Source organism: Biomphalaria glabrata, chromosome 7 (genome assembly GCF_947242115.1).
Source record: "Biomphalaria glabrata chromosome 7, xgBioGlab47.1, whole genome shotgun sequence".
In the NCBI taxonomy this organism is placed as follows: domain Eukaryota; kingdom Metazoa; phylum Mollusca; class Gastropoda; family Planorbidae; genus Biomphalaria; species Biomphalaria glabrata.
The window spans coordinates 33,055,209-33,075,711 of NC_074717.1; the positions used below are offsets into that span (position 1 = coordinate 33,055,209).

General features: G+C 37.5%; 1 protein-coding gene across 10 annotated transcripts in view; it reads left to right on the plus strand.

Annotated features, from left to right (window-relative positions):
• LOC106069276 (uncharacterized) overlaps positions 1-12,003 on the plus strand; it is a 29,505-nt gene extending 17,502 nt beyond the window's left edge. For 7 of the 10 annotated variants that reach the window (XM_056036037.1, XM_056036034.1, XM_056036039.1 and 4 more), the window contains 6 exons: positions 1,210-1,304; positions 1,757-1,832; positions 5,534-5,646; positions 10,223-10,282; positions 11,669-11,699; positions 11,803-12,003. In XM_056036037.1, coding sequence (XP_055892012.1) covers positions 1,210-1,304; positions 1,757-1,832; positions 5,534-5,646; positions 10,223-10,282; positions 11,669-11,675 — 351 coding nt within the window. In that variant the 3' untranslated portion in view covers positions 11,676-11,699; positions 11,803-12,003. Of the gene's footprint in view, positions 1-1,209; positions 1,305-1,756; positions 1,833-5,533; positions 5,647-10,222; positions 10,487-11,668; positions 11,700-11,802 lie in introns of all 10 variants that reach the window. The other 3 variants (XR_008778979.1, XR_008778978.1, XM_056036035.1) reach the window with 3 other exon arrangements.
• The last annotated feature ends 8,500 nt before the right edge of the window (positions 12,004-20,503 follow it).

The window sequence follows — 20,503 nt, forward strand, 5'->3', positions numbered from 1 at the left end:
TATGTGTTTAAAAAAATTAAAAAAGGAAATTACTTAATAAAATGACGATTTTTCATCTTCTACGTTATTTTATTTATTTTCTCATTTATTTAAGTTTTTGAGAGGCTTCTGCAACACATTTTATTCAAATTGTTCTTGAAAGAAGACATTACAATACATCTTCAACAATCGTAGTGTATAATTCCCCATTAACATGCGCAAGAACTGTCTAATGTTTCCTGAGTAACACCATTGTTCTGTTGACCATGGCTACCTCATGAACAAAGTCTTGCTAAACATGAGGATGACCTGACCGAGGCCAGTCGTTATGGAACGTCTCAACACAGACGTTGCAATGATCTAAACTGCCCACAGGTTGTGACGTTGCAGGTCAGCGTTCAGGCCTTCTTTAAAGATTGGTCTTGATCTGACGACGATTCAGTTCATGATTCACATTCACGCTCCACTGCTCGAATGTCTCTCTCACATTTCAGTCTCTGTCCGTCGCACCATATCTAAACTTTAGTTTGGTCCTGCGATCTTTGGACTTGGAGAACTAGTGCCTTGGAGATGCTCAGAAAACGCTTGGCGCTCGTGGTTACCCCAGATCCCGTTAAAGTTTAGAAAGGAAGGTGGAAGAATGTAATCCATTGAAAACCTTTGGTTTTGAATAATGTAGCCGGTTTGTTCGTTGAAGAAAGAAATATAGCTAAACATTGTGTATTTATCCTAAAAGGCATTAGCGTTCAAGTAGTCAAGTAGCTTTAATCTTTGTTGAGGTATACACTATACAATATTTCTTTTTTATGGCTTAGTACTTTATAGACTTGTTAAAATGTACACTCTTGTCACTGACTTATTTTAAATGTGCACTCTGTCACTAACTTGTTTTTGAAATGTGCACTCTATCACTGACTTGTTATTTAAATGTGCACTCTGTCACTCACTTGTTATTGAAATGCGCATCCTATCGCTGACTTTTTATTTATTTAAATGTGCACACTATCTCTGAATTGTTAATGACATGTGCACTCTGTCACTAACCTGTTATTGAAATGTGCACTCTATTACTAACTTGTTTTTGAAATGTGCACTCTATCACTGACTTGTTAATTAAATGTGCACTCTGCCACTGACTTGTTCATAAAATGTGCATCCTGTCACTGACTTGTTAATGAAATATGCACTAACTTGCTGATATGAAAAAAAAAATGTTCTTGTATTCTTTAGAAAGATGACATGAAAGCTTTAAAATTAATGGCAGAAATACAAGCGCAGTATTTTAAACAACATGATGATGAGAGCGGCCAATCTCAAAAACCTAAGTAAGTAGTAGGATTGATACGAAGTGTCTGGCTAGGAGGACGCTATCAAAAAATGATACAAATATTGTGTCATTCTTTATGGACCCCAAATTAACTATTAACTACAAACTACAGTCTAATTATAAACAGTTCAGTCTTCATCGATATATCCTTCAGCAGAATTGAACCCTAAACCTTAAGGATCCATCTAGTTTTAATAGTGCCAACTAAATTCCTCCGTCACTTTTACCCTCTGCTAAGGCAAATCCATCATTTTATTTTTGTATCAATTACTTCTAAAAGGACTAAAACTTTGGCAGGTTTTCATTTTCCACTACACTGTACTTCAACTGAACTGTTGTTTATGCATGCAACTTTCTTTTTTCTTTCATTTCCCATAGTTTCTATCTACTAGATTGAACCTAAATATTAATGACCAAAGTTCGATTTTTTTCTTTCTTTTTCTTTCTCAGGCAAGATGCTAAAAAATTCATTCCACTCTTGACACCAGAAGAAGCTCTGGCTTGCAAATGGCTTCGGCTAACTCCGGTAACTTACATCACTTCAAAGCACAGTTCCACTTAATAATGTACTGTACCACTCCACTAACTTACTGCACCACTCCACTAACTTACTGCACCACTCCACTAACTTACTGTACTACTCCACTAACTTACTGCACCACTCCACTAACTTACTGCACCACTCCACTAACTTACTGTACTACTCCACTAACTTACTGTACCACTCCACTAACTTACTGCACCACTCCACTAACTTACTGCACCCCTCCACTAACTTACTGCACCCCTCCAGTAACTTACTGCACCACTCCACTAACTTACTGCACCACTACACTAACTTACTGCACCACCACTCCACTAACTTACTGCACCACTCCACTAACTTACTGCACCACTCCACTAACTTACTGTACTACTCCACTAACTTACTGTACTACTCCACTAACTTACTGTACCACTCCACTAACTTACTGCACCACTCCACTAACTTACTGCACCACTCCACTAACTTACTGCACCACTCCACTAACTTACTGCACCACCACTCCACTAACTTACTGCACCACTCCACTAACTTACTGCACCACTCCACTAACTTACTGCACCACTCCACTAACTTACAGCACCACCACTCCACTAACTTACTGCACCACTCCACTAACTTACTGCACCACTCCACTAACTTACTGCACCACTCCACTAACTTACTGCACCACTCCACTAACTTACTGCACCACTCCACTAACTTACTGCACCACTCCACTAACTTACTGCACCACTCCACTAACTTACTGTACCACTCCACTAACTTACTGCACCACTCCACTAACTTACTGTACCACTCCACTAACTTACTGCACCACTCCACTAACTTACTGCACCACTACACTAACTTACTGCACCACTACACTAACTTACTGCACCACCACTCCACTAACTTACTGCACCACCACTCCTCTAACTTACTGCACCACTCCACTAACTTACTGTACCACTCCAATAACTTACTGTACTACTCCACTAAATTACTGCACCACTCCACTAACTTACTGCACCACTCCACTAACTTACTGTACTACTCCACTTAAAGACTGCATCCCTCCACTAACTTACTGTACTACTCCACTAACTTACTGTACCACTCCACTAACTTACTGTACTACTCCACTAACTTACTGCACCACTCCACTAACTTACTGTACTACTCCACTAAAAGACTGCATCCCTCCACTAACTTACTGCACCACTCCACTAACTTACTGCACCACCACTCCACTAACTTACTGCACCACTCCACTAACTTACTGCACCACTCCACTAACTTACTGTACTACTCCACTAAAAGACTGCATCCCTCCACTAACTTATTGCAGTTCTCCAATAACTTACTGCACCACTACACTAACTTACTGCACCATTCCACTAACTTACTGCACCACTCCACTAACTTACTGCACCATTCCACTAACTTACTGTACTACTCCACTAAAAGACTGCATCCCTCCACTAACTTATTGCAGTTCTCCAATAACTTACTGCACCACTCCACTAACTTACTGCACCACTCCACTAACTTACTGCACCACTCCACTAACTTACTGCACCACTCCACTAACTTACTGTACTACTCCACTAAAAGACTGCATCCCTCCACTAACTTATTGCAGTTCTCCAATAACTTACTGCACCACTCCACTAACTTACTGCACCACTCCACTAACTTACTGCACCACTCCACTAACTTACTGCACCACTCCACTAACTTACTGTACCACTCCACTAACTTACTGTACCACTCCACTAACTTACTGCACCACTCCACTAACTTACTGCACCACCACTCCACTAACTGCACCACTCCACTAACTTGCTGCACCACTCCACTAACTTGCTGCACCACTCCACTAACTTACTGCACCACTCCACTAACTTACTGTACCACCACTCCACTAACTTACTGCACCACTCCACTAACTTACTGCACCACTCCACTAACTTACTGCACCACTCCACTAACTTACTGCACTACTCCACTAACTTACTGTACTACTCCACTAAAAGACTGCATCCCTCCACTAACTTATTGCAGTTCTCCAATAACTTACTGCACCACTCCACTAACTTACTGCACCACTCCACTAACTTACTGCACCACTCCACTAACTTATTGCAGTTCTCCAATAACTTACTGCACCACTCCACTAACTTACTGCACCACTCCACTAACTTACTGCACCACTCCACTAACTTACAGCACCACCACTCCACTAACTTACTGCACCACTCCACTAACTTACTGCACCACTCCACTAACTTACTGCTCCACTCCACTAACTTACTGCACCACTCCACTAACTTACTGTACTACTCCACTAAAAGACTGCATCCCTCCACTAACTTATTGCAGTTCTCCAATAACTTACTGCACCACTCCACTAACTTACTGCACCACTCCAGTAACTTACTGCACCACTCCACTAACTTACTGCACCACTCCACTAACTTATTGCAGTTCTCCAATAACTTACTGCACCACTCCACTAACTTACTGCACCACTCCACTAACTTACTGTACCACTCCACTAACTTACTGTACCACTCCACTAACTTACTGCACCACTCCACTAACTTACTGCACCACCACTCCACTAACTCACTGCACCACTCCACTAACTTGCTGCACCACTCCACTAACTTGCTGCACCACTCCACTAACTTACTGCACCACTCCACTAACTTACTGCACCACTCCACTAACTTACTGCACCACTCCACTAACTTACTGCACCACTCCACTAACTTACTGCACCACTCCACTAACTTGCTGCACCACTCCACTAACTTACTGCACCACTCCACTAACTTGCTGCACCACTCCACTAACTTGCTGCACCACTCCACTAACTCACTGCACCACTCCACTAACTTACTGCACCACTCCACTAACTTATTGCAGTTCTCCAATAACTTACTGCACCACTCCACTAACTTACTGCACCACTCCACTAACTTACTGTACCACTCCACTAACTTACTGTACCACTCCACTAACTTACTGCACCACTCCACTAACTTACTGCACCACCACTCCACTAACTTACTGCACCACTCCACTAACTTACTGCACCACTCCACTAACTTACTGCACCACTCCACTAACTTACTGCACCACTCCACTAACTTATTGCACCACTCCACTAACTTACTGCACCACTCCACTAACTTACTGCACCACTCCACTAACTTACTGCACCACTCCAATTACTTACTGCACCACTCCACTAACTTATTGCACCACTCCACTAACTTACTGCACCACTCCACTAACTTATTGCAGTTCTTTAATAACAAGAAAACAACTTCAAAGTCTCAATCGTAGAAAAATTAACAAACGTATGTCTAATGTCTCGTGACAGTTCTGTGAAATTAAAATAGTTTTTAACTGTCTGTTTAGTTTGGTAATCGTCATGGACTTAGTTAATTATCACAGTAATTCAGAGACGTAAAAATATATGTGCAAACAGTTCTTTGCGTTAAGTCTTGAACACATTAATGTATGCTGACTTAATTAATTTCATTAGCAGGAATCAAGCCCTAGACACTTGGGTTTTGTAGCAAATATCTTATTTAAATATAAAATAAACACTAGTTTCGATTTCTTTAAGGTTTTTGTATTGTGTATAAAAATGAAATTTGAATAGAAACGAGCAGTTTTATTTCATGTAGCAACAAGTTCAAGCTTTGGAAGATTTGATACGAGCTAAAGGCATGGACCCTGGGATACACGAGCACTCGATATTAAAGGATTACGATGTGTTTGCTGAGATACGACAACTTAGGTACGTACTGTTTGCAACTTTAGGGACTATCATTGGACTGTAGTCAATATTTGGTTTTGTTTTGTTGATGTTGGGACTACTAGAGATCGTGCGACTTTTGGAGATTCTCACATTTAAGTTAATCAGAGTAATTAGTTCTTTGTTTACACTTGGATTTCTTAAGATCAGACTTACATTCTTTTAGCAACTACAGGAAGATAGGACAAGAAATGAAATGAAAGGTTGTCAGTGACTCAGTGGTCGAGAAATAATTTCAAGAAAATTGATAAAGCTTAAAAAGAAGAAGACTGGGAGAGATTTTGTTATTAGACAGACAAAATAAACAATGTCATTGACGCCAGACAAAATAAACAATGTCAAAGACGCCAGACAAAATAAACATGTCAAGGACGCCAGACAAATTAAACAATGTCATTGACGCCAGACAAAATAAACAATGTCAAGGACTCCAGACAAAAAAACATGTCAAGGACGCCAGACAAAATAAACAATGTCAAGGACGCCAGACAAAAAAAACATGTCAAGGACGCCAGACAAAATAACCAATGTCAAGGACGCCAGACAAAATAAACAATGTCATTGACGCCAGACAAAATAAACAATGTCAAGGACGCCAGACAAAATAAACAATGTCATTGACGCCAGACAAAATAAACAATGTCAAGGACGCCAGACAAAATAAACAATGTCAAGGACGCCAGACAAAATAAACAATGTCAAGGACGCCAGGTTATTGCCAATTAAATTTTTTAAAAAGTTTGCAATATAAGTTAGAGAGCTGGGAAATTTGAGTCTAAAGTGCTGAAAAGTTCACACAAATTATTTTATGGTTTATTAAAGTAAAATCAATTCTTACTGGATGCATGCATACTAAACAAAATGGCTTTTTAGGAATGTCTTCATGCAGGGCCTGCCATTGGCTAACTAGGCAGCCGTCTTGGGCCTCCTATTGGTGGGGGCCTCGCACAGGACTCAAGAAATTTTTTTTGTAGAAGAAAATGCAAAACATGGATGAGATGTAAAAAAACAAAAAACAAAACTCAGTGTGGGGCTCTATATCTACTGGCCTAGCTCTGTGGCTCTATGTCTACTGGCCTAGCTCTAAGTCTGTATATAATTTCAGGTTGACTGACAAATGATTAGAACGACTTGTTAGACTACATATGTTAGCGAGACCAATGTTTCTTCCTTTTGGTGAGATGTTGAAACCTTATTTCTAGCCTGGTGATCAGGAATCGTCCATGAAGCACATTCGTTCTATCGGCGCTATATGAATTTCACTTTTTTTTTTGTTGATTTACATCTAGACACATCTAGATACATATAGATACATATAGATTATAGATACATCTAGATACAAGAAGGTTTTTATTTGATTGCGTATGTTTCGGTCTCATTTTTTTAAATTTTTCAACTTCACTTCAAATTCACTTTGCCTAGTGACTCCAATTCCCTAAGGCCGGCCCTGCTTCATGTAGGAAAATCTCCTATAGACTGTTGATGGCGGCTGATGCGTTGATGTGGTTGGTTGATCTAGTTGAATGTAGATACCATACGCGAGTTCTTTATATATTTTATATAGTAACAACCAACAGAACAAGAAAGCATAAATCCAGATATGAACTTGAAAAACAATCTATTTCTGAATAAGGGCTCAGTCTACGTCGTAGAGATCTAGAACTACCAGCAGGTCTCCTTCCTCGTCGTTTGTCCGTTAATTCTCTTCTATTTCCGTTCTCACTTTTTAAATGATCTGTCGCGTCACGACGGAAATACCCGATGAAACCCAAACTTCTACGCGTCTTGCTATAGTGTCATTAACACTAAGACTAAGACTAAGACTAAGACTGCTTTATTGATCCTTACGGAAATTTGTTGTGACTACAAAGACTCTTTTCTCATATAAAGACAACACAACAGAAACATACACATAAATAGAACAGACACAACATAAAGAGACTACACAGCGACTACACACAGGTATCTTGGTGCATTTCATGTTCCCTGATCAATGAGTGGCGGTGATAGTCTGACCGAGTGAGGTACGAACGAGTTTTTGTACCGCTCCGTTCTTGTTTTGATTGACAGCAGTCGCCCACTTCGCGACGACTTGACGTAGTTCTGATGGAGCGGGTGGCCGTTGTCTTCCATGATTTTTTCGATTTTTCTTAGGCACTTTTGCTCAAAAAGTTCTTTTAAATGTGGTAATGTTGTGAGTGTTATTTTTGATGCTTTTTTTTTAATGATGTTTTATAGACGTCGCAACAGTTTAGATGAAGCGTTGCCTTGCCAACAAGTTATTCCTTATGTTAGCAGATTTTGTATAGTCGCGCCGTAAAATGTCTCAAGGATCTTCTTGTTAAGTTTAAAGCTATTGAGTTTGTATAGAAAAAAGAGTCGCTGGGCTGTATTCTTTGTCAGAGTTCCAAGGTGGTCTTCCCATGAAAGCTTGTTGTTGATGATAATGCCTAGATATTTATATGCGTTTACTTGTTCTATAGATGTAGTGTTTATTTGTAGTTCACGTATAGTTTGTTTTTTCTTTCTAAAATCTATTATAAGTTCTTTAGTTTTTGTGACATTCAGTTCTAGAAAGTTGTCGGTGCACCAGTTTGTAAACTCTACTATCGAGCTTCGATACTGAGTTTCGTCTCCTGAAATAAGACTGACTATGGCAGTATCATCAGCGAATTTAATGAGTTTAACTGAGTCATAGATGCTTCTTATGTCATTAGTGTAAAGAGTGTATAGTACAGGAGAAAGTACACAGCCTTGTGGAGCTCCCGTACATAGTACTCGAGTTGACGATTTGGTGTTGTTGACTTTAACATACTGGGGCCGTTGGGTTAAAAAGTTTAGAACCCATGCTTGTACGTAAGGGCTTACATTTAAGTTACTGAGTTTGTTTATCATTAGATGTGGCTGTATGGTATTGAATGCCGAGGAGAAATCTACGAAGAGGACTCGTGCATATGTTTTGGGTATATCAAGATGCTTATAAAGCTGGTCCAAAAGCAAATAGAATGGCATCCTCAGTTCCTCTAGCTGCTTTGTATGCAAATTGGTGAGGGTCTAGGCTGTTGTTGACTTTTGCTACAAGTTGTTTAAGCATATATTTTTCAAAACATTTCATAACAATAGGTGTTAGTGCTACTGGGCGGAGATCATGCAATCTATTTTTTGGTTTCTTTGGCACTGGTATGATCTCTGAAGTTTTCCAGATGTGTGGAATTACGCACGTTTGCAATGAGTGGTTAAAGATGTGACAAAAGATAGAAGAGATTTGAACCTCACATAGCTTGATCAGCTCGCCACTAATTTTGTCTGGTCCAAAAGCTTTTGTTACGTCTACTCTTTTAAATAACAAGGTCACTTCATCCTCAGTTACAAAATTGACGTAGGGCTCTTGTTTGCCTTTGGACAGAGTGTTTAAAAGTTCTTTGTGTAGATCAACAAAATTTTCTTTGTCAAAACGAGAATAAAAATAATTTAGTTCGTTGGCGAATTTCTCATCATCAGCCACTGAAATTTGTTCTCGTTTTGAGGCGCAGCCTGTTCTTTTCTTCAATCCTTCCCAACATTGTTTTAAGTTGTTATTTGCAAAGAAATTCACAATTTTTTCTTTGTATGTTTTTTTCCCTTCAATTATTGCTTTTCTCAATTTATTTTTAGCATTTATAAACTCTTCGTTGCTAGCCTTATACTTTGTTTTCTTTTCAGTAATAAGGTGTTTGATTTTTTTGGTCATCCAGGGCTTATTGTTTCCATAGACTTGTATTGTTTTTGTTGGAATTGTTAACTCCTCGCAGAATAATAAATACGAGTTAACAGTTTCTGAGCCAGGACAATCAATGCAAAGTATACCCTAATGTTCAGTTATGAGATAATATGAGCCAGGACAATCAATGCAAAGTATACCCTAATGTTCAGTTATGAGATGATATGAGCCAGGACAATCAATACAAAGTATACCCTAATGTTCAGTTATGAGATGATATGAGCCAGGACAATCAAGGAAATAAACTCTTTGTGAAGACTACATACCAGTTCAAAAGGATTTGGAAATACATCTTGGGACATGTCAAACATTTTTTAGTATAGAAACTTGACAGTTCCAGTTAAAATATGCTGTGTTGTCTAGGGTGTCGTGATTTAAAAGACGTTGTACTCTGTCTGTATGACTCTTAACTCATGGTTTGTGAACGTAGCGCTGATTCTATTTTTGGAACATTCTAGTAGATCTTACTTGTCCAGAAATAATATCTTCGATCCGTGACCTGTCCTGAAATGTGAAAAAGAAGCTCTATCCACTGTCTAGTGACATCCTTATGCGTGGCATGCTATCTCTAGATCACTATGATAATTTATTATAACTAGATCTAGTTGATAGAGAAGTTCAAACTGTGTACAAGAGTCCATTGCAAGATTTCTGATACGTTTAATGTATTGAGGAGGGGTGTGTAATCTAAAAGTGGTAATACGACCGTTTGCGCATAGATCTTATTACAGAATTATTTTTTAAATTCAGAAAATAGTACGTTAATGTTTAGGTAGTTGTTTGTTTGCATATTTCCAGACAAGCCGCCCAGAAACAGGCCAGCAAAGAAATCATCGAAGAGGCAGAAGAAGGTGAGAAGTAAGTCCCTAGGTCTCCAGCGCCTGCACAGTGGATTCAAAGCAGCTCATTGCCTCAGTTTAGTTGAACATGTTTGTAATGTTTATGGCTGACTGACTGGATCCATCATAAGTAGTAGGTTCAAATCTCATTTAAAAAAGGAAGTTTATGTATTTCGATGAAGACGTTAACAAACTAGAAGCTTGGTTCTCATGAAACTTTGGAGTACGTTTGAGTAACAAAAAAACAAAAAAAAAAAAAAATTAGAAAAATATTTAAAAAATACTTTTTAAAAACATAGCTTATATTAACTGCAATTGTATCATTTTGAATCAGTCATGTAATTAAATTATAAAATTTGTAATAGATCTAGACTAACTATAATAAATCTGCGCGATTAGAAAGATTACCAAGTGTTTCTGTTTAGCGCCATTTCATGCTTTATAGCTTTCTTTAATACGCCATGGACCAGTTGGGAAGGGAAGTGGAAAGAAAGAAAGGGTCATCTGGTGAAGGTTACCGTGGTTCAATGTATTTCATATTTAAAGAAAAAAGTTTTATGTCTTGAATACAAACTCCAGGGCTCAAGCCTCCTAAAGCCAACACTCTAAATACTGTGTCAGCAAAGTGCTTATGAAAATATAAGGTTTCATAGCTATCTATTGTTAGTTTCAAACTTTTAAGCGACATACCAAAGAAAATAATTAATTACCAATAATTAATTTACTAATTGGAACATTTTTTAAAATTAGTTCTTGCTTTGTCAAGTAAAGAAATAATTGTGCAAAATTCTTAAATGCATTCGAGATTGGGTGAATAAGAATAAGAAATAACGTGTACAGACATTGTACCAGACAGACAGCCAGAGTGACTTGATAGAAGCTTTGTAAACAAAAAGAAAAGGCTAATTGTTTTGCCAGTTGCTGCTTCATAACTGTCTTGACGAGTTCTAGGACTTGCAAACATTAGCAGTGATCTGGATATCTAATTATAGTGTAGGATATTTCGACCATATTTTAGTGTTTCCCAAGTTTTTACTAGTAATGCCCGCACATCAACCGCAACAAAAATCACGTTCGCGTCCCCCTCCTTTTTTGACATTTAGAGGTCTTGGAAAGTGCTGTAAGGTCCTCAAGTGTGGTCTAGTAATTAACTGACTGATGGTTACTTTTTTTTTTAGATTCATGTTTTGTCTATGCCAACGAATAATTATTCAAAGTTTCAACTTGATTTAAGAATAAGTGCGGGAGAAATAATGTGTGCAAACATTTTACCACACAAACAAACAGAGTGCGTTGATATAAGCTTTGTAATAAATTTGTTCTTTTGTTCGTACATTTCAAACGTTTTAACTTTCCATGTGCGACACTCAAATAATACTGCTCAACATTTTCATCCCTTTCACAGAAACTGATTAAGAAATGCAGTCAAATAAATGGTGAGTTCTTCTGTGTGTGTGTGTGTCTACTTGTCAAATGTTTTGTTGTTCTCTATTTCAATGTAGAGAGTTAATATCTAAATATCTTTCATTCCATGCCCAGTGTTTCTCAAACTAAGCAGACGATGTAACCCAAGCAGATGTCAATGACTGAACACCTGTTGACGACGACTGGATCCTGTCCTTTAATTAATTCCTCTTCATTGGAGCTTCATATTGTGACGTAGCTAGAAACAAAGAATTATTTTTAAAAACAAACTGCCGAGCTAAAAACTAAACAAAAAATAAATCTCAGGGGTGAATACTGTTGACTTTGTTTTTACATTGTAGTAGTTTCATCTTATTGTTTTTATTGCTTGGAAATGTTGCTGAAACAGAAGTGTATCAGGTAGCCTGTGTTTCCCTCATACATTTAGCTATGTGCCTAGGGGGCCCATTTGGGGCGTAAGTCTCCACTCAGCTTTCTCCTGGCGAGATTGCCCTGGTGCTTGAGAAGAAGCTGCCAAACTAACCTATCAAAATGTCTATTAAAATCCTTTTTTTTTTAAAGGTGAATCTCTCTAGCTGTCCCCAAGTCTTTCCCTTCTGCATGGCGTCTGCTTTCATATCGCGGGGCTCTAGGTCTTCCCGTCTCACTATTTTGTATTCACGGAATACATTCTTTAATTGAAATATACTAGGTGACTTGTCAACAGCTAGATATCTACTGAAAATGTGTAATGTTTAGAGAATCAATGGGTTTAATCATTTCTTACTGGAAGAGAAAGGGAGATAAACTCACAAAATGAGATTGGGTGGGAAGACGAGATGGTTTGTTGGCGGGGCCATTCATACAAGTATCAAATACGTCATGATACCAAGTTAACGTGTACTTCGAACGAATTATCTCCCATTTCATAGAGCACAACATACACAGTCTAGAGAACATTAAAGCGTGTTTTTAATAAGAGAAGCACAGTGTTGGGAGATTTAAAAAAATAATTCAGCCACGTTTCACCCCTACACACAAATAACACTTTGAAGTATCTTTTATTCTATTTGACATCAATCAAACCAATTCAATGTATCACTTTTGATCTCATGAAAGTTGTGCTCCTATATGTGAACATAATCATCCACAGGACTCGCACATCTTGATTTGAATCTTTACTATTCCAATCTATTCATACTAATATTTGTTTCATATAATCTAGCCAACCTCAGAGATCACCGTAAATGGACACCCCTTAACATGGTAGACAACTTCACATATCTGGGAAGCATAGTATCCACGCACTGCTTTTAAAGGAAGTTGATAACAGTCTGGCCAAGGTCAGTAGTGCTTTTGGACTCCAAGCGAGAGTGGGGCGGATTCAATCAATCCATCAAAAATCTGTGTACCAAGCAGTGGTTCTCTCAACCCTACTATATGTGAATCTGAGACATGGGTACTATACAGAAAGTAACTAAGACTTCTTAAAAGTTTTCACCAAAGATGTTTGCGCTCTTTCATGGACTTGCAGTGGCAGGAGAGCACCTGTCTGCATGCGGGGTATGCGATGGAGACCAAAAGAAAATTCACTGCCGATGATAGACGTAGACGGCGATAAGAGAATCTACATCGACCATCTGCGGACAATGGTGATATCTGCGCTGGGTGTGGCAAAATATGTAGGTCGCAGCTGGGGCTGTGTAGTCACGGGAAATACTGCACTTCTCTTCGGGCTCGAAGACAAACCTTTTAGCTAAAGTGTGTGTACACTAATGAATAACGTTCCCAGTAGTGTGAGAGTGCCAGATAAAAGCAGACGTATGGGTTTTATATTTCTGAACTGTAAACGAAAACATGGCTGTCTTTGTAAGCATGTGACACAGTCAAATAACAGTTTGCTGTAATGAGACCAAAAATAGCAACACTACATAGTTTATTTTCAGTGTTCTTTTCAAGGCTTATAAAGATTAAGATTGTGTTTCATTTGTGATGTATTTCCTAGTTTTTGGCAAGCATTTGGTTCGCAGTTGTCAACAAAAACTTCGACCTGAAATGACTGTACAGAGAATAGAACTAATTTGTTGACCTAATGATTGTTATAAATCATCAGAAATACAAGGAAATTAGTCGATTTCATTAATCAAATTTCCCAAAGGTCACTGACTTAAGTAATTGCCCACGGCACTTAGTTCATAAGAATATAACAGGACCAAAAGATGGATCGCACTAAATCCACTGGGATTGGACTATTTACGAAGTAGCCATGAGTCCGGTCAAGGCCAACGTGTTTTTAATGACAAGCATATAAAAAAAAAACCATCAACATGTAATGCTCAAATAAAAACTGCTAACATGAACATTCTCAAATGTTGACACATTAAGATCGGTGTTCGTTGCCTTGGTTTAATATGATACAGAAAGAAACAGAGTACTTTAGACAGATTGTTTGTTTCTACCCTTTGAAAACGTTTTTGAAGTAGAAACATCTTGTTTGTATCCATTATTGTCATCATAAGTTGTATTCTTAATGAAACTTATTAGTCCGAACAGGCTTGGTTAACTTACTTTCAAGGTACGCGAATGAAACAGTCCAGGGAGTTGTTTCTGACATTCCTCTGAGTTGAAGTCATGCAGGCCTGGCTCTTTAATTTGTATGAAAACAGTTATTAATATTATAAATCTTATATCCATAATTATTGACTAAGAAATGTAATTAGTTTTAAAAAATGATCACGTGTTTAATTAAAACCAAACCTACACATTATATAATGCCACGTGTGGGGCTTGGAAAAAATGTCCTAGTTAAATGTGTCAACCAAAGCTGCTTACTCTTTGATAAATATTTAAGGTCTTCACCTATATGTCTTGAGTTCGACCCCCTAAGCCCCCCCCCCCCCAGCCAAGCGTTGCACCTCAAAGAAAAGATCAGGAATAGAATAGATGTAGTATGTTAAGGTGTGCTCGTGTTAGTATGTGTGTGTGTGTGACAGAGAGAGAGAGAGAGAGAAAAGATCCACTCCTAAAATTTGACGTTGTCATTTTCATTGAGATACTGAAGACCAAATGGTTCTATGTTCTCCAAATGTAATCAATCAAATAGTGGCAGCATCCAGTGAGCATACTAGAGTTTCAACAGGTAAACAATTAGTCAGTTAGAAAAAAGGTATAGCTATTGTGCACAGTTGAGAACACTAAGCAATTACAGCATTCTTTTATCAGCGCGAGCGTCACTTACCCCCCTCCACTCTTAGTGTATGACCAGATTGTTTAATATGATCATAATAATTACAAAATTGTCTGGTTAATACGTCTTGATATTGAAAGATTAGATCAAAATTATAGATCCTGAAACCCACATTGCAGTGTCATTTTAAACCCATCTTCTAGTGTTATTTTAAATCCATTTTCCAGTGCAATTTTAAACCCATCTTTCTGTGACATTTTAAACCCATCTGCCAGTGTCATTTTAAACCCATCTGCCAGTGTCATCTTAAACCCATCTGCCAGTGTCATTTTAAACCCATCTGCCAGTGTCATTGCCAGAGAATGTTGTTAAGACGAAGAAAGAAGTACAGCTAAAATAGTCAAAACAAGGAAAAGATTCAACGCACACTAAAAACACACACACACTAAAACTTACATTTCAATTCTAGATTCACTGAAACTTATTGAACGACTCCCCCCCCCCTACCGGCCCTATTATTTTCTTTCCTTGAATCCTCTCCAAATTTAATCTCCAACATAAAAGGAAGAACTTAATCTTTATTTTTAGTTCTCTTTTTTGAAATGTAACTATTCTATTTATTGTTTATAATAATAATAATAATTTTATAGCGCTGTTAACAAACAAAACGTAGGCTCAAGACGCACTAATAACAATACAATTAAAACGACATTGGGTCTTGACCTTGATGCTTATTATTACGTGACAATCATTATAAATACTCCCCCCCCCCTCTCTCTCTCTGTCTGACTGTCTGTCTGTCTTTATACGGGTTTCGGGGAGGGGTATAAAATGAAAGGAGAGAAATAGAGGAGAGGTGATCACAAAATTGCAGATGCATTTACAACAGTGTTTCCCAAACTATTTTCCTAAACGGAACACTTTGCACATACTGAATATTTAGCGAAATACTTTGCTTATTCTTTTAAGGAAGGTTAATTTACCGGTGTCATACTGGTTAATTATTCCAGTAGTTCGTGAAACACCTGTTCAGGTCCCACGGAACAGTTTGGGAAACACTGATCTACAAAAAAGAAAAACAAATAAACAGATGAATAAATTAATTAAACAACTCGAGAAAAAAAATATTGCTCTTATGTTTAGAGTTTCTTGTCTTGAATAATTGGTTTCTTTCTAGCCTTTAGTCTAGTGACTGGGAGGAGAATGCTTGCTGGTTGATTTGATCAACAACAGACAACAATCTTCTAGTCTGGCGGTTCTCATTGTTCATCTCTGATTTCCTTGACTAGAATCCTACATCATAAACATGACATGGAGTGTGAAGAAGTAATCCAACAGTACTGGAAAATTTAATAAAGTCCAGCATGTACAGAGCAGCTTTATGTAAGAAGTTTAATTAGCTTCGAGTGTGATCTAAAACTAATTGGATTGACTTCTGTTGTGATGAATGAATCTGTTAGATTGTATCTTGATTTTTTGTGTGATTGTTATTTTTTTTTTTAGTAAAGCTTTTTATAAAAACCGCAAAGACTTTAGCATTGAGATAGCTAAAAGTATGAAATTGTGCTAAACAAAAACAATTGATATAGATACTTCTATTCACACATATCCATTATTGTTAGTTTTGATCTATTACAAATGTAATTAAATAACTGATCCAAACTAATTGGTACAATTACACTTCGTATAACCTATTTTTTAAAAAGTTTTTTTTTAATTTCTCTTGTTATCTGATGATGCTGTGAGAAGGATCCTAGGTGTAACATTTAAAGACCATATCACAAACGACGAGATTAGAGACAGGGTTACTAGATAAGATAAGATAAGATAAGATAATTTTTATTGATCCAAATCAAATCGAAATTCAGTTTGACTACAATTGACAACCTCAGCGTAACTACATTCACACACGAAACACATACACACTCTTTAGACTTCTGTGTGCTTCTCGATGATGACAGATGATCTTGTAACACTCTGACCGAAAGTGGGATGAAGGAGTTTTAAAATCATTCTGTTTTAGTCCTAATGGAAAGGAGACGACCACTTTGTTCAGATCTGATGTAACAGTTGTTTTTATGCGTGAAGGTTATCTATAAGAATCGTTAGTGTTTTGGAAAGTTTTGGACAGCGACTGGAGCCCACGATGACCTAATAGAGACTAGAGCCCACGATGACCTGCTAGAGACTGGAGCCCACAAGACCTGCTAGAGACTGGAGCCCACAAGACCTGCTAGAGACTGGAGCCCACAAGACCTGCTAGAGACTGGAGCCCACGATGACCTGCTAGAGACTGGAGCCCACGATGATCTGCTAGAGACTCGAGCCCACGATGACCTGCTAGAGACTGGAGCCCACGATGACCTGCTAGAGACTGGAGCCCACGATGACCTGCTAGAGACTGGAGCCCACGATGACCTGCTAGAGACTGGAGCCCACGATGACCTGCTAGAGACTGGAGCCCACGATGACCTGCTAACTAGTGTAATAACACGGAAACTAAACCTCTATGGCCATTTCGGTGCTTGCAAAGATCTTCCTTCAGGGAACAGTACCAGGTGAAAGAAGAATGGAAAGACAAAGCGATGGGAAGCCAACATAAAAAAAAATGTACGAGCCTGCCATCAAAAGAGGTTCTATCAAAGGCAAAAGACAAAGAGGAATGGAGGAACACGATTGGCAAATCTTGTGTGGTGCCCCAACGGTCCAACAGACTAAGGGTCAGGTGAAGGTAAAATCTATGTAATATTAGTATTAAAGACAAAATTCAACAAGATTTATTTTAGATCAACTCTGTGACACTGTTTCTGAAACTTTTGTCCGAACTTGTTCATTGTGTGGTTTTTATACATTCTTTAAATTAGGTTTATAAAGTTAGTCGGTTTTCTGCTGTCCAAACGGGACTCTCGGTAATGGTGGTAACAGAAACAGAAACCTTAAGACAACTCACCTTGACAGCATATGTCCACTTTGCTGCATGTGAAATACTTTCATGAACTATTCTGTCAGAGTTTGTCTTGTTTTCTTTATTTCTATCTAAAAAAATCGTTTGTTGATGTAAGAAGTAATCTATAACTTTAAAAAAAAATTGTTATTCAAAAAAGAAAACGTTTTTTTGAAAACAAAGTAAATGTAGATGTATATAAATAAAATAAAAAGTACAGAACTTTGCTTCTTTGACCTTGACACTAAGTACGTCTGCTGCATATATATATATCATGATTTTTTTTAAAAAAGTATTTCACCTTAACTAAGTTGCCAAGTAGATCTACTAAAAACTTGGAACTAGGTCAACATGTATGTCGGTTGCTTACGCAATACACAAGATAGACATTGTCTGCATCAATACAGTCATAGATTTACACAATACACAAGATAGACATTGTCAGCATCAATACAGTCATAGATTTACACAATACACAAGATAGACATTGTCAGCATCAATACAGTCATAGATTTACACAATACACAAGATAGACATTGTCTGCATCAATACAGTCATAGATTTACACAATACACAAGATAGACATTGTCAGCATCAATACAGTCATAGATTTACACAATACACAAGATAGACATTGTCTGCATCAATACAGTCATAGATTTACACAATACACAAGATAGACATTGTCAGCATCAATACAGTCATAGATTTACACAATACACAAGATAGACATTGTCTGCATCAATACAGTCATAGATTTACACAATACACAAGATAGACATTGTCTGCATCAATACAGTCATAGATTTACACAATACACAAGATAGACATTGTCTGCATCAATACAGTCATAGATTTACACAATACACAAGATAGACATTGTCTGCATCAATACAGTCATAGATTTACACAATACACAAGATAGACATTGTCTGCATCAATACAGTCATAGATTTACACAATACACAAGATAGACATTGTCTGCATCACTACAGTCATAGATTTACACAATACACAAGATAGACATTGTCTGCATCACTACAGTCATAGATTTACACAATACACAAGATAGACATTGTCTGCATCACTACAGTCACAGATTTACACAATACACAAGATAGACATTGTCTGCATCACTACAGTCACAGATTTACACAATACACAAGATAGACATTGTCTGCATCACTACAGTCATAGATTTACACAATACACAAGATAGACATTGTCTGCATCAATACAGTCATAGATTTACACAATACACAAGATAGACATTGTCTGCATCAATACAGTCATAGATTTACACAATACACAAGATAGACATTGTCAGCATCAATACAGTCATAGATTTACACAATACACAAGATAGACATTGTCTGCATCACTACAGTCATAGATTTACACAATACACAAGATAGACATTGTCTGCATCACTACAGTCATAGATTTACACAATACACAAGATAGACATTGTCTGCATCACTACAGTCATAGATTTACACAATACACAAGATAGACATTGTCTGCATCAATACAGTCATAGATTTACACAATACACAAGATAGACATTGTCTGCATCAATACAGTCATAGATTTACACAATACACAAGATAGACATTGTCTGCATCAATACAGTCATAGATTTACACAATACACAAGATAGACATTGTCTGCATCACTACAGTCACAGATTTACACAATACACAAGATAGACATTGTCTGCATCACTACAGTCATAGATTTACACAATACACAAGATAGACATTGTCTGCATCAATACAGTCATAGATTTACACAATACACAAGATAGACATTGTCTGCATCAATACAGTCATAGATTTACACAATACACAAGATAGACATTGTCAGCATCAATACAGTCATAGATTTACACAATACACAAGATAGACATTGTCTGCATCACTACAGTCATAGATTTACACAATACACAAGATAGACATTGTCTGCATCACTACAGTCATAGATTTACACAATACACAAGATAGACATTGTCTGCATCACTACAGTCATAGATTTACACAATACACAAGATAGACATTGTCTGCATCACTACAGTCATAGATTTACACAATACACAAGATAGACATTGTCTGCATCAATACAGTCATAGATTTACACAATACACAAGATAGACATTGTCTGCATCAATACAGTCATAGATTTACACAATACACAAGATAGACATTGTCAGCATCAATACAGTCATAGATTTACACAATACACAAGATAGACATTGTCTGCATCACTACAGTCATAGATTTACACAATACACAAGATAGACATTGTCTGCATCACTACAGTCATAGATTTACACAATACACAAGATAGACATTGTCTGCATCACTACAGTCATAGATTTACACAATACACAAGATAGACATTGTCTGCATCAATACAGTCATAGATTTACACAATACACAAGATAGACATTGTCTGCATCAATACAGTCATAGATTTACACAATACACAAGATAGACATTGTCTGCATCAATACAGTCATAGATTTACACAATACACAAGATAGACATTGTCAGCATCAATACAGTCATAGATTTACACAATACACAAGATAGACATTGTCTGCATCAATACAGTCATAGATTTACACAATACACAAGATAGACATTGTCTGCATCAATACAGTCATAGATTTACACAATACACAAGATAGACATTGTCTGCATCAA